This window comes from Maylandia zebra, linkage group LG4 (assembly GCF_041146795.1).
Source record: "Maylandia zebra isolate NMK-2024a linkage group LG4, Mzebra_GT3a, whole genome shotgun sequence".
Lineage (NCBI taxonomy): Eukaryota > Metazoa > Chordata > Actinopteri > Cichliformes > Cichlidae > Maylandia > Maylandia zebra.
The window spans coordinates 6,690,870-6,706,314 of NC_135170.1; the positions used below are offsets into that span (position 1 = coordinate 6,690,870).

Consider the following 15,445-nt stretch of genomic DNA (forward strand, 5'->3'; position numbering starts at 1 on the left):
CAAGTGGCTCCCTCATACATCTACTGGAGTATGAATGTGTGGGAATATTAAATAGAAAGCCCTCAAGCATAGAAAAAAGCACTGGGGTGAATAGCTGAGTTAGGCATGTTGTATAAAGTGCTTTGAATTACTCAGGGAAAGTAGAAAAGCACTATATGTCAGTCCTAGGGTGGAACATTTTCTGCAGGTGGAAGCGTATTAAATAATAATTTTGAACTTCACTGTAAAATCATGACCTTGATGTGACTTGATGATACAGCTGATGATACAGCAACACGGTTGAAAATAGTTAATGAATGCACACATCACACATTCACACATCCAGTTTAAAGTGCTGCTAGAATGAGTGAGAAAGAAGCAAGTCAGTCTGCAGTGTTTGAAGCACCAGAATGACTCTGAGAAAAGACTTACGGACCTTTTGTCACATTGAGGAGACAGAACAGAAGGACAGAAATTGCCATTCACTAGTTTGACCAGCCAGAATGGGTCTGGTCTTAAGAAGAACTTGGATGGACTGAGAGTCATCAAGATGCCCTAAACCAGTTGACAAACTATCTAACACAGGCACCCATTCTAGATTACCATGATTTTTCAGAGCCCTTTGTACCCCACCTCACAGCAGTGCCTGGAAGCTGTTTTATCAGAAACAAGCAGCCAAGATGAAGGTGTTACGCCCCTAGTCTAGGCGTATAGAGACGCACATAAGGTTGGAGGAGAGAGAGGCAAGTACCTGCCCTGGTTCCCAAGCCAAACATTCGAAACCAGTTATGAGTAAAAAAAGGTGATTTTATTTAATGTCAGGAAGCAACCCAGGCTAAAATAATAAACAAAACCACCTAAGTCACACCAGAGGAAACTAACTAAACCCTAAGATAGAAACAAAACAAACAAATGACAATACTATCCCTCACTTCCTAGCCCACAAAACAGGAGAAAACTGTTCGAAAGAAAAAGGCGGCTCACCCCTTCCGCTTCAGCCTATGCATACATAAGCACTGAGTTTACACCAGTGGCGGCTCTGACAGAGCACGCTTACACAGATACCAAGAAATGCAAAAAGTTGGAAACCAGGGCTGGGTCTGCGTCTGCTTTTAAAACTGCTCGCTCGTTTCTCTCTCTCCCGGGAGCTGTCAGAGCGGCTTTTTGAACGCAGTCACCTGTTCCACGGTCCAATCAGCAGCTCACTACTCTTCATTAGGGGAAGGACCTGCAGAGGGTCTTAAGCACAGCACAGACACAGAAACAAAGCAGCTCATACAGACTTCTTATGGCCACAGTCGTAACAGAAGGTCATTGCATATAATGCAAGGACATTAGTATCCCTTGAGAAAAATTTTCATATGCATTCTGGAAAGCTCCTTTCTTCCTCCGTAACCACAGGGAATCTGAGTTAGTCATGAGAGTTACCCCGTCATCGGTTGCTTCACAAAACCAACAACTACTTACCAAAAGCTCGTGTCGTAATTTTACTTTTTACTTTCCAAATATAACATTGCTGGGAGATTTTAATAGCCACATGGACAGAGCATCAAATTAATTAAAAAATTTTTTATATTTCCTATCTGGAGAATTTTGGCTTAGACTAATAAATACATGTTCCCACACACTCCAAAGGACATACTTTAGACCTTATCTGTTGTACTGGAGTCCGAGCGATGAACTATGCTGTATCAGACATATCTTTTTCAGATCATAATTTAGTTTCATTCGGTGTTGGTTTCCAACTGTACAAAGGTAATCTAACATGCTTTCTTAATTTTAGAAACATTACAGGCATTGATTTATCAGTTCTTTCCCCTTGCATTGATAATTTAATGGCCATAGATGCTTCAGCTTCCACAAATGACTTGGTATCTCACTATAACAATGGATTTGTCAAACTCTTAGATACCTTGGCTCCTCAGAAAACTCAAACTTTTCCTTCCCCCATTCTGTCCCTTGATATTCATTTGAATTTTGCCAGCTTAAAGCTATTGGCCATCGCCTGGAATGTCTCTTCAGAAAAACTGGACTTACTATTCATAAGGACATGTATCTCAGTCATAAACAATACAATAGGAAAGAAGCTATTTCTCATGCTAAATGTGCTTGCTACACTACTATTATTCTGTGAGCTGAAGGAAACACTTGTACTAGATATCGTTACCATATACGTTCACTCTCTGCTGCAGTCTGTAATGAATTTATGGGGTTTTTTAAATACCAAAATTGCAAATCTTCATCAATAATTGTCCTCTTCTTTTGATATAATTAACTGTCAACTTTATTCTAACTTGGTTTTAGACTATTGTTAGCTTGAAAAACGTTATAGTTGGGGTTTTTTGTTTACTTTATTTAATTGTGTAAGGTGTGTAAGATGACCTCGAGGATCCCTTAGAAAACTCTAGAAATTTCTATAGCAGAAAGTGAAAAACAAAAACTTTTCCTATTTTCACAAAGTTACAGAGGTTTTATTAGAGACACGTTTTTGGGAACAAAAACTAAGAAAAAACAACACTGTACACAACAGTAGACTGGTTTGTAATAAGCAAACGAATAATGCCAAAAATAGAGATTATTGATGGGAAACTGGTATCAAAACACACTGAGAGTTAGAGCTGTAGAGGAAGTGCCAAACTGCCAAAGTAAGAGGGAATTCATTACATTTTTTTCAAAGGTGAAAATTGTTGTTTTTTGTTTTGTAATTGTTTATTCCTTAATTACTTTGTGGAGTATGAGTGGCCATAAGGGAACTTTTTATCAGTAGTAAAAACTGTAAAACCTATAAATATACAGTAAAATGTTCAAAATGTATGCTTGTGCTTGTTTGTGGTGAGCAGCAGATCAAACAAGTTAGGAATTATAAATGGCTTTAAGCACACATTCAGACCTGTGAGACTCATTCAGACACTCAGACACTGAGCCACGGCTCTGTGCTACATGTACAGTGAAAAATGGAGACTGGCCATCTCTTGGATTTATTTAAGCGTCTTTGATGAATTTACTGCAATTGCACTTTGTTTGTGTAACTTGTGTTGAGTTGCTTCAAAAAGCAGAACATCTGTGTGCAACCAATGTCGACTACTTAATTTATGTAAATCTAACATCTTGTCTGTTTTTCAGTGCACACGTTTCTGCATCTTTGTATATAGTTTATTTTATGTTATATAAAATATACAGGTGAGCCGTATGTTTGACACCTCTGGTATAGTGGTTTCCATATTCAGCTAAAAAAGGTGAAGGTCCTCAGTACACATTACTGAGTAAAATGTTTAAAATTACTTTTACAATTTTAAAATTAATTTTAAATTAAGCACACAAAATCGACAACGCACGATATGCTTTGAGGCAGCATCCAAGGAAGATGGTGTGTGTCTGTGCACACCTGTGTGCGTTAGCGCGCTTGTATTCCAAAGATTTCTCCATATCGTTAGCTTCATAGCATAATTGCCTAAGTCATTTGACTAAGTCAATGACTTAGGCACTTATGCTATGAAGCTAACGATATAATTATCTGAAAGTAAATGTGGGGAGCCATAGCCCTCCGGAAGGGCCCTGACCGAGCCATGGGCGCCAGGCCCTGCCAAGCAACCACCGGGAGTGAGCACCATGCACCCAGCCCCGGACACCGAAAACCACCAATGCACCAAGGGTTGAGGGTATCAGCCATTGGCAGGGAGTGTAGTGGGGGGAGATAGGCCCCCACACCTAGGGGAGCCTGAGATGTTCCCTGAGAGGTGGAGTCTAAGACTCGACCTGACACATAGACACTCCCAGAGGGTCAATCCAGACCCAGGAAATGTTTGCTGTGGAGTGGAGACAAGCAGACCAACCCCGGTCCTGCAGCAGGGAGGCCCAGCATTCCAAGTGCATTAAAAACATGGGGGGACATGGTACTCTCTACCAGAAAGCAGCTGATGTTAGCATGCGTCTGGTGGCCATGGAGCCCAGTCCGACAAAGGGACATGGGCCCATCCTCCTATAGGCCCACCACCTGCAGGAGGCGCCGTAGGGGTCGGGTGCAATGTGTGTCAGGTGGCGGCCAAGAACGGAGGCCCTGGTGAGCCGATCCCCGGCTATATTTAAAACTAAACCAAACTAAATGAAACCCATGTTGTGATCACAAATGGACATCCATGTTTTTTTGTTTGTTTGTTTTTAATCAATTCCACATTGTTATTTTTGAGAGCCAAGTCTCCTGCTTGTGCTCCTTTCATCTGCTAAACTAGCCATATCTGCTTTGTACACCTAGTGGAGAGAGTGGATAGTTTCCGGTACCAGGGGTCTCCACATCACTCAGGACCTATCAAGGTTCAAGGTTCTTTATTTGTCACATGCATAGTTATACAAGTATAACACACAGTGAAATGTAGCCTGACACGCTCCTCGACATGTGCAAAAATGGGGGGGGGGGTGTAGAGGAAGAACATATATGTATATATATATATACATACATATAGTATATACACTGGGTGAATGTGCAGTAGTAGCAGCAAGCAGGTGAATTCTGTACATTAATATGAATAGACATCTGACTATTTTACAGGATAGACAATATAAACATATTTAAAATTAAAGGAATTGAAATGTACATTGTGCCTTGGTTTAGAGTGTCTGGAAGAGTCCTGTCTCAGTCAATTATAGATGATGTGAGAGGGCGGGTGTGTGTGTTTAGGGCACGGATGGCTTGGGGATAGAAGCTCCTCTTGAGTCTCTCTGTCCTTGCCCGGAAGATGCGGAACCTCATCATGGACCTGTCACATTAACACCCTGGTTAAGACCCTGGTTAAGAAAGCCTGCCAGTGTCTCTTCTTCCCCAGAAGACTTAGGTGCTTAAGAAGTTCTACTCCTGCGCCATCGAGAGCATCCTGAAACATCTGCACCTGGTTTGGGAACAGCACCAAGCAGGACAGACGAGATCTGCAAAGAGTGGTGCGCTCGGCCAAACGCATCAATCTATCAGCGCTTTCTGACCTGCTGTCCATCTACACCAAGTGGTGCAAGAACAAAGCCAGGAAGATCATGATGGGCCTCTCCCATCCCAACAATGGACTCTTCTCACTGTTGAGGTCTGGGAAGCGCTTCCGCTCCCTTAAGGTCAAAACAGAGTGAAAGAGGAGTTTTGTCCCCCAGGCTATTTGGGACTTGAACCAGGTGTAGGACTGGACTCTCATACATCACATCACCGCACACACTCTGTTTATTTGCACACTTCTTATAATCTCTCTCTTAAATCATTATTTGCACATTCTTTTTTACTGTAAATTTCTAAGGTAAAATCTGTAAATTTTATCATTATCTGTAAATTCTTTACTGTCGTTTAATGGGCATTGCACAGCAATAAGCATTTCTCCACATATTGTATTTTGTGTGTGTGTGTGTGTGTGTGTGTGCGTGTGACAAATAACATTTGAATTTGATCAAGGCTGTCTATCCCACTTGCTTCCACATAACACACCTGCTGCTTCAAAGCCTTATCTGGTCTAATTGCAAGCCAGCTTACACTGACATGCATGCACAAGTCTGACTTATTTCAGTGATTTCACAAAGCTTATCTTCAACTCTTGGACCTCAAAAGGATGTGTATTGTGGCAACACTGTAGTGACAATCCTATTCCTTTCTAGCTTGGAGACTAGATAGGGTTGCTAGACATGAATAATGAGTGAATGGAAAAGGGGGCAAAAAGTTTTACCACACTTTTGCACTCTATACATTTTTTTAGATGTATTCAGAATTACCTTTTTGTTTATTAAAAATTACCTTTTTAAATATATGTGTGTGTGTGTGTGTGTGTGTGTGTGTGTGTGTGTGTGTATGTATATATATATATATATATATATATATATTTTTTTATTATTATTATTATTATTTTTTTTATTATTTTTTATTTATTTATTTATTTTTTAATTTAATTTAATTTTTTTTTTTGGGAAATTTCTGGTAAAAAATCGTTTTGTTGGACGTAATTTAAAGATTCAAAGGAATTTCAAACGTCCAGTTTTCATTTAGGGACGGAGCGCCTCTTGTGTTTGTAGCCCCATGGAAAGATGAAAAGTGTGTAAATCTCTCAAAACTCCGCGAGCACATAAACCGTGATGTGAGCGTAAACAATGTCTGAAATAATTTTTAGAGACGAGTAAGCTCGTGAAGGTCTTTGAAAGTGAGACTGATGACTGATTGAACTATTTGATTTGTGGAATTGCATGTGTGGACTGTTGCACGCATTTCTGAGTACGCGGAATTACACACAAATCATTGTGTGCGCGCATATATGTAAATCTTAGTTTACACTTGTGGGTAATATCGTAACCATTTTCCAATCTTTTGAGACTAACTATCTCACGATAGAAGGGCCTGAGACGGGAGATACGCGCTTTGATTGACACTTTTGGCAACGAATGGCGATAAACTTACAGTGAAACTAAATTGATTTCATTGATCATATCTGTACTCACGGCTGGCAGCAGAAAGCAGAATGATAACATTCAGTCAGAAGTATAGATGCGATTGTTTTTTTGCTGGACAAAGTGTGTTAACTTCAGACTTTAATTCTGCATAGTTTTAATGCCCCGTGTCGGTTGATGGGAAAAAAAACCCCGCGACAAAACGAAAGGGGAAGTGTTTCGGGAGGACAAGCACTGTGAACAATTTTAGTTCTCTGTAGTGTTCTCTGGATCTCATAAATGACACGCCATGTGGGGCAGACAGCATTTTTTTACCCTCGGTAAGACGGATTTTCTATAATGTATAATGTTTTTTGTAATTTTGTACAGGCACAGTATCAATAGGATTTTGGGTTTGATTTTCAATGCAAATATTCATCACTGCATATCAACAAGAACATTTCTATGTAATAAGCAATGGCATGGTTTCCTCTCCGATAGTTTCTTGTCTCTTGGCCTCACCGTCACCTGCTGCAGGTCAGTCTGTTCCTATGTCTTTTTTTAAAGGAAAACCTTTAAGGGAAATATTAAAATGTTGTTTATATAACGTTCTTGATAGGTCAGATCAGACTAGCTGGGTCTGGGTCCACTCGGTGCTCTGGAAGAGTTGAAATCTATCACAGTGGCTCCTGGGGAACAGTCTGTGATGATGACTGGGACTTAAAAGATGCTGAAGTGGTCTGCAGACAGCTGCACTGCTGGACAGCAGTGAGTTTCCATAAATCAGCTCACTTTGGTGAAGGTACAGGACAAATTTGGCTTGATGATGTGGCCTGTTCAGGAAGTGAAAGTTCTCTTACTGAGTGTCGAAACAGAGGATTTGGGACACATAACTGTGGGCATAATGAGGATGCTGGTGTCACATGTTCAGGTGAGCAAACTTTCAGTTAAATCCTATCGTGATATCAGTTCATAATAAAAGTTGTTAAAAGTGGTGAAGTGATTATTATTTTTCGTTAATAAATAATGTAATTAGTATATTATATTGTTTTTACTACACTTTGTTCATTGGAGAAAACATTTACTAGTAAATTATATTTCCCAACAAAAATGTAAATGCATATCTTTTTTTAAAATAAGATTTTCTTCTTCTCTGAGACACAAGTCTCTTCAGCTGCTGTAAATAAAAGAATCAGTGAAAATGAACTTTGAACTTCCAACTGATTTTAATCTCAAACATAACCTGTTCCCAACAGTTTTAGATTTTGCTCTCACAGCTGCAGACTTGGTGCGGTTTAAGGTTTTGACAGTAAAGATCAAATATAAAAACAAAATTTGAAACCCTGAACGAGACTTTTTCAGTTACTTTCTAATTATTCTAATTGTTCGTAGAGTTCTTTGAAAATGTTCTTTTTCACAAGACTGTCCTTTCTCAGCTGTAATGTTACAGCCTGTATGACCAAAATCAACATCAACACCATGGCTGCCATATTTTCACACACAACGGACAGATCAGCATGATTAATCAAGCGTACAACTAAAACATATACTCAGTGAAGTTAAAAATGACACACAGTTTACAATTCTATATCCAATAAATAATATGAAGTAGGCAACAGGAAAATACAGTGTGAAGTTGTAAGGTAGTTTTTTGATGATTGAATTAAAAATTTAAAATGTTCAGCAGGTCGACATATTGTGGGAAACATCACTGTGGTATCATCGAGCACCTCAACAAATGATGAAATCGTCCTGCCTGCTACTGTGTGACTATTCTTCAGCTGCTCTACTTTCTGTTCGTTATCTTTGATCTTGAGCTTGCCTGCAGATACCTTTGATCTCATTATCAAAGCATTAGTTGCTTTGCAAGGTGATGCTGACAGGAAAAGGATTAATTTAGCAGCGCGGCGCATTGAACAGCAGTAATGTGGTATTACTACTTGACAGTGACACATGGGGAAATAATTCAGAAGCACATCTCTGGGTTCAGAGCGGAGGGAGTTGCCTTTTTTTTTTCTCCTGTTCTTCACAATGAACTTTTGGCTCTGTTTGTATTTGTTATTTATTCAGTTTAGGTAAATGTAAGGTTAACACTGACAGGCCAACTGCCTGTAAAAAAAAAAAAAAAAATCCAGGACGTGTGAATTTTCAAGTATTGCATGCTAGTCAGGGCCATACTTTCATGGTGTCATGGCTTCTGTAGGAGCATGTCAGGATTTTCCTCTGTTTCGTCATCTGTGTGCTGCCTATGTGTTTTTTAAAGTTACTTTTGAGTCTGGTTCACTCCGAGTCACTTATTTGAGAAACAGATTGTAACCTTAACCAGCTCATTGGCAGGTTTTCTTCAACAGAGTATCCTGTTGTCCTGCTGCACATCAACCAGCTGCCTGAAACTTCATTTCCTCATTCATAAAGTCGCCATCAAAGCTCAGACCAGCAACTTATTCAAATGAGCAACAAAGCAATGCAAACCAAATACGGGTGCCATCATTTAGAAAATGGATGGATAATACAAAAATTATCAAAGCGCTTTACACCACTCTCATTCATACAAGCACTTTTTTTGTATGCTTTCTATCTAACATTCACACAGATACACTCTGATGGGTGCACTGGAGGGCAACTTGGGTCTAGTATCTTCCCTAAGGATATTTGGCATACATACCGGAGCAGTCCGGGATTGAACCACCGACCTTTTGATAAATAGATTATATGAAAAGGCAGCGGCAGCCTCGCCTCTGTCAGTGCGCCCCAGGGTGGCTGTGGTTACAATGTAGCTTGCCATCACCAGTGTGTGAATGTGTGTGTGAATGGGTGGATGACTGGATATGTAAAGCGCTTTGGGGTCCTTAGGGACTAGTAAAGCGCTATATAAATACAGGCCATTTACCATAGATTGGTAGAACACCACCCCAACAAACCAAAAATGTCTCTTAAATGTTGAAATACTGACCAGGAAAACCAGTGCTAGTGCCATTTTACTGTCACAATGCTGGCACTACACCAGAGATGCTTAAGTTAAAAGGAGAATACGGTGTACATTTACCACATGCCAAATTATTGTTTCAGGGGTCCCCCCCAAGCCAAGGATCTCCATAAATAACAGTGAGGTCACCTGGGGTCAGAGTGCCAGCATCTCTTGTTTAGTCCCAACTCAGGCATCAGATGGAACTTTCATCCTCAAGAAGACGTCTGACTCATTCATGGAGACTAAAACCTCAAATTCCAACTCTACTATCTTCAGTATCAACAAAGTGAACTTCAGTCATGAAGGACAGTACTACTGCCAGTACGAGGAAAGCATTCAGGGTTCAAAGTTCTCCTCCCCCTTTAGTAACTCTGTAGGACTCTTTGTTACTGGTAAGGATAAATCCAATTTCCCAAGTTTTATGGTATATTCCATTTTGTATAATCTAATCAGTAAACTGGTGATAAAATGAAAACTTTAATTCTGTGTTGCTATTTCAGTAAGCTTCCCCAAACCCCATATCTCCATCAGTCCTGCTGGTGAGGTGACCTGGAGTCAGAACATTGCAATCACTTGTTCAATCTCCACTCAGGTTTTGGGTGGAACGTTCATTCTGATGACAACATCAGATTCATTCAACAGGACCCAAAATTCAGCTACACACTCTGCTACCTTCAGTATTTCTTCTGTGGACTTTGATGATGAGGGATCGTACCAGTGTCAGTATCAGAAAAAGGGCTCAAGGCGGGACTTTAATTCCCCGCTAAGTGACAGTGTCACACTCAGTGTCACAGGTAAGAGCAATAAATAAAAGGGTAAAATAAAAAGATCAAAACTGATCAACTAAATAAAAATAATACAAATTTACAGATCTTTACATTTTTGCTATTACAAATAGTGTTGTATAAACTGTAGAAATTACTTGTCATAAGATATCAACAGCGTTAATTTATGTTTATCTATGTAATAAAAATATAGATATAAACTTTTTCATATAAGACAAAAAGCGCAATTTCAAAGGTACATCTAGTTTTTTCTGCATAATCTCGCAGAAACGCGGCTGCAGTTAATAAACTGTGTTTTTTTTTTGTTTTATTACTGTTGGCTCACTATATAAAAAAAAAATGCTGGAACTTTTCTGTCATTTCAACGTTTATTTATTACGTAATTCCTTAGTGTAATGTGAATGACCACGAGAGGGATCTTTATCAGTAGGAACAGCAGCAAAAATCTATGCCCTCCTACACATATCCAGTGGGACGAATTGGAGTCTTTGGCAGACCGATTCTGGCCCCTGGGACTTATGTTTGACACCGCCGCTGTAGAACATTAAACAGCTGTTAACATTCGGTAGATCACAAAATACATGGCTAATGTTGATTGGTTAATGATGATTCATAAATAATAAGCTAACTTGCATGAAATGCTACCATTGGACTTGTTTCTGCTGCCCTTCTTAATGGTAAGTCTTTCTTTCACACAGTGAGACTGCAGAGGCCCAGCATCTCCTTGACGTCTCCTAATGCAGGACTTGTCTGGGGTCCTGAAGGTGCCGAAATCACCAGGGGTTACAGCTTTGTCCTCACCTGTTCCATTAACTCCACATTTTCCAGTGGACATTTTATTCTGAGCTTCTCTGGCTCCAACCTCACAGAGCCAGCAGTCAGCAACTCGGCCTCCTTTAGTTTCCCTGTAGCTGAGTATGAACGGCAGGGCAACTACAGCTGTGTGTATGAGGTCACAGTGTCCACACGGACATTCAGATCTGCTGTATTGGCACCGATTAGTGTCATCATTAAATGTAAGTACAGTGTTGAATTCATGGATTTTTGTATAAAGCAAAAAATAACATAAAAATATCAGACTGACTGTGGTAGCTGTAGCTGTATGTACCATGCAAACTGTGACCATTGCATTAGCTTATGTTTCCCAGTCTTGTTATAAATGTATACATTTAAGACCACAAAGAGAAGTCATAAAGGAGGAAAATGGTAGAGTATAAAAATAAAATGGTAAATAGACTGATTCTTATATAACAGTTTTCTACTCGTCTCTACTCAAATGTCTTTGTACAACACGCCACATTTAACCAAGCACTGTTTTCTATACTTGTCAGTGCCTTCTAACTAACATTCATACTCTGATGCAGTGGTCCCCAACCCCCGGACCTCGGACCGGTACCGGTCCGTGAGTCATTTGGTACCGGGCCGCGAGAGTTGAGGCTCAGGTGGGAAATGTATGGTTTTCAGGGTTTTTATCGGTTTTCAGCCTTATTTTGTTATCGTTTTTATAGTTTACTCAGTTTTCCTGGGTTTTTTCACGTGTGTTATGAATAAATGTTCTTTTTTTCAGTACTGGTACTAGTTTTATTTTGTTGTATTTATCCGCGACACCTTAAAGGCCGGTCCATGAAAATATTGTCGGGCATAAACCGGTCCGTGGCGCAAAAAAGGTTGGGGACCGCTGCTCTGATGGATGCATCAGGTGGTTAATAACTTGCCCAAGGATATTTGGCATGCAGACTGGGGAAGCAAGGGATTGAACCACCCCCTTTCCAATCAGTAGATGACCTGCTCTACCCCCTGAGCTACAGCCATCCTCAAAAGACCCCATTTGTTTTTGAGGACAGAAAATAAAAAAAGATCTTAGCAAACCAGTTCTTATTACAGATTGTTTTTACAGTAATGTTCTCAGAAAATCTGTTAAGTATACCCAAACCTCTTACAGTCACTCAGTCAGAACAGACCCGGTCTTTTGGATGAGGTACTGTCCACTATGTGTTACACCATTATCCTGCATTCTATGTGAAAGTTAGTCACAAATCATGAAGATCAAATAAAAAGAAAGTCAGACTTAATATAAGACATTAAAGCAATGATCATTTTGATGAATGTTACTCTTACTCTGTAATATTGACATTATGTTCTGCAGTATTGTCAAACTGGAGGTTAAAGCTGGCTATGCTGTAGGGCAGACCTACCCTGTAGGTGAAACGTTTCATGAGCAAGCATTGTCCCTCATTTTCTCAGATCCACCCATTGACTGACACTTGGTTTCATAATGGCAAAAATGGTGAGATTAAGAAGGCTTGACAACAGGACTTAACAAACCAATGGGTGGTCGTGTCTAACTTTTAGACATAGTTGAGATGAGAAGTGTTGACAGGATGAGCGGAGTGCCCTTTCAGTGACCTGTAGCCATATTCTCAAAACAGACTTGAAATAAGTTACATGTTCTAAATTAAAACATTAATGAAAAGTAGTTCATTATGTGAAGAAGTGTTTTGATGGTCAAACTGATCAAATTCTCTCTCCTTAGTCAATTTGATGCCGCTGCTGTCCTCAGTATCTGTTGGACTCCTGTTGCTGCTGTTGCTGTTGCTGTTAGTGGTAGGGCTGACGTGCAGGAGAAGACAACAACGAGCCAAGAAGCCTGTAGCTCTCATCCACAGTCAAAGTGTGTGCTCGCAAATTTTAAACAATTATCCATCTGATATTCATCAGACTATATATTCACATTCTTTCCCCTTACTTGTGTTTCAGTGGCTGTCCGAGTCGGGAATGCTTACAAGTATGGAGATGAAGATGATGATGAGGATGTTGAGGACTCTGTGAATGTTGATCTATTGGACACTAATGAAAAAATCAAAGGAGGAGCTCCTGGGCTGGATGAAGATGATGATGATTATGAGGACCTAGTGAGTGATGATGATCACGATTATGAGGAAGCAGGCCCAAATGACAAAAAGTCCAAGGAGGCCTGTGTGAGTGTAGACTGTCACAGACAAGATGAGGAAGAAACTAGTGATGAAGAGGAAACTAGTGATGAAGAAAACAACTATGAGAATGTATCCCCACCTTCAGCAAGTGTGGATAATAAGGAAGAAGAGGAAACTAGTGATGAAGAGGAAACTAGTGATGAAGAAAACAACTATGAGAATGTATCCCCGCCTTCAGCAAGTGTGTGTAATAAGGAAGAAGAGGAAACTAGTGATGAAGAAAACAACTATAAGAATGTGTCCCCGCCTTCAGCAAGTGTGGACAATAAGGAAGAAGAGGAAACTAGTGATGAAGAGGAAACTAGTGATGAAGAAAACAACTATGAGAATGTATCCCCGCCTTCAGCAAGTGTGGATAATAAGGAAGAAGAGGAAACTAGTGATGAAGAGGAAACTAGTGATGAAGAAAACAACTATGAGAATGTATCTTTACCATAACCAGCTCATTATCATTCGTAATGAGCTCTCGTCCTTTTGTATGAAATGGTAAATGGACTTGTTCTTATAAAGCTCTTTTATCCTCTGAGCACTCAAAGCGCTTTAGGCAACTTACCTCTTTCATCCATTCATACAAGCACTTTTGATGCTTAAGAGTTTTCTATCTAACATTCACACACATTCACACTCCAGTGGATGCATCAGAAAGCAACTTGAGGTCAGTATATATATTTAGCATGCAGACTGTGGGAGCCAAGGATCAAAGCAACCTTCCGATTAGTAGATGAGCCGCTCTAGCTTCACCTACTTCTTTTCCATGCACTTCTTTGGAAGTGCATGGAAAAAGGGTAAAAACTGTCGTGTCACCTTCCAGTCATATTGAACACAACATGATGTTAACTTTGTAAATGATGATGCACTTTAGGCAACTTGCTTGCAACTGATTGAGCTGTGTCCCCTAAGTTCTAATCTCAGTCAGATCTTCCCCTTGCTCATGAAAACACCAGTTTGAAAACACCAAGAGAATGATGGCAAAATTGCTCATCTTGAGGCTTCACGGTGGGATTTCAATAACCAATGGGTGATGCCAAGCATGGGTGGATGCATGCATTATTTTTAATATCCAGTATCTCACAAAAGTAAGTAAACCCCTCACATTTTTGCAAATATTTTGTTATGTCTTTTCATGGGACAACATTGAAGATATGACACAGTGTACAGCTTGTATAACTTTAAATTTGCTGTCCCCTCTAAATAACTTACAGCCATTATTGCCTAAACTGCTGGCAACAAAAGTGAGTACACCTCCAAGTGAAAATGTCCAAATTGTGCCCAATTAGCCATTTTCCCTCCCTGGTGTCATGTGACTCATTAGTGTTACAAGGTCTCAGGTGCAAATGGGGAACAGTTGTGTTGAATTTGGTGTTATTGCTCTCACACACTCTCATACTGTTCACTGGAAGTCTAACATGGCAAAGGATCTGCAAAATAGAATTATTGCTCTACATAAAGATGGCCTAAGCTATAAGAAGGGTGCCAACACCCTGAAACTGAGCTGCAGCACATTGGAAAAAGACCATACGGCAGTTTAACAGGACAGATTTCACTCAGAACAAAAAATAATCGTTGCCACGCAAAATATTGACACCTTGGGCACAGCTTGGACATTTTCACCTACAGGTGTACTCACTTTTGTTGCCAGCAGTTTAGACATTAATGGCTGTATGTTGAGCTATTTTGAGCTGACAGCAAATTTACAATGTTATACAAGCTGTACACTGACTACATTACATTCTATCAAGGTGTCATATCTTCAGTGTTGTCCCATGAAAAGATACAACATTTTTTCAATAATGTGCAGGGCGTACTCACTTTTGTGAGATACTGTACATTTTCTCCAACATTAAAACCAGATCTGAATTTAAACTAGTCAAATATTGTCTATGTACTGTAAAAATATTAGCTGGCTAACCTAAGTTTGTTGTAAGAAGCCTTCTAGATATGATAGTCAACAGTGAAAAGCTCAACTTCAACAAACTGTTTGCAAACTGTTTTCTATGATGTCACTAAAGCATCAGTGTGGGTCTTCACATTAATTATTAGTAATAATTCCAGGATATGTGTTTAAAAGAGTGCAAATGTTCTTTGAAACAACCTTCCCTGATAACTTTTAGATTTTTGATGATTTATATTTTAATGCTTTGCACTGTATGTTATTCTTGATGGTGGACTTGGGTCTGGGACGCCTCTATTTTGAACTGATATTGCAATTAATTTTAGATGCATACATCATATTTTATATTTTCCAGTATTATGACTTTGTCCATATAAAAAACATACTGTAAATATATACATGTATACATGCAAAGTATTATACACTGTCCCTTGATACTCAAACA

At 39.6% G+C, this 15,445-nt stretch overlaps 1 protein-coding gene across 1 annotated transcript; it reads left to right on the forward strand.

Annotated features, from left to right (window-relative positions):
- Positions 1–6,988: 6,988 nt before the first annotated feature.
- On the forward strand, positions 6,989–15,445 carry LOC101465240 (uncharacterized). The gene is made up of 6 exons (XM_014409835.4): positions 6,989–7,294; positions 9,433–9,723; positions 9,832–10,125; positions 10,815–11,132; positions 12,650–12,787; positions 12,874–15,445. The coding sequence occupies exons 2-6, from the start codon at positions 9,567–9,569 to the stop codon at positions 13,545–13,547; spliced, it is 1,581 nt and encodes a 526-aa protein (XP_014265321.3). The 5' UTR covers positions 6,989–7,294; positions 9,433–9,566; the 3' UTR covers positions 13,548–15,445.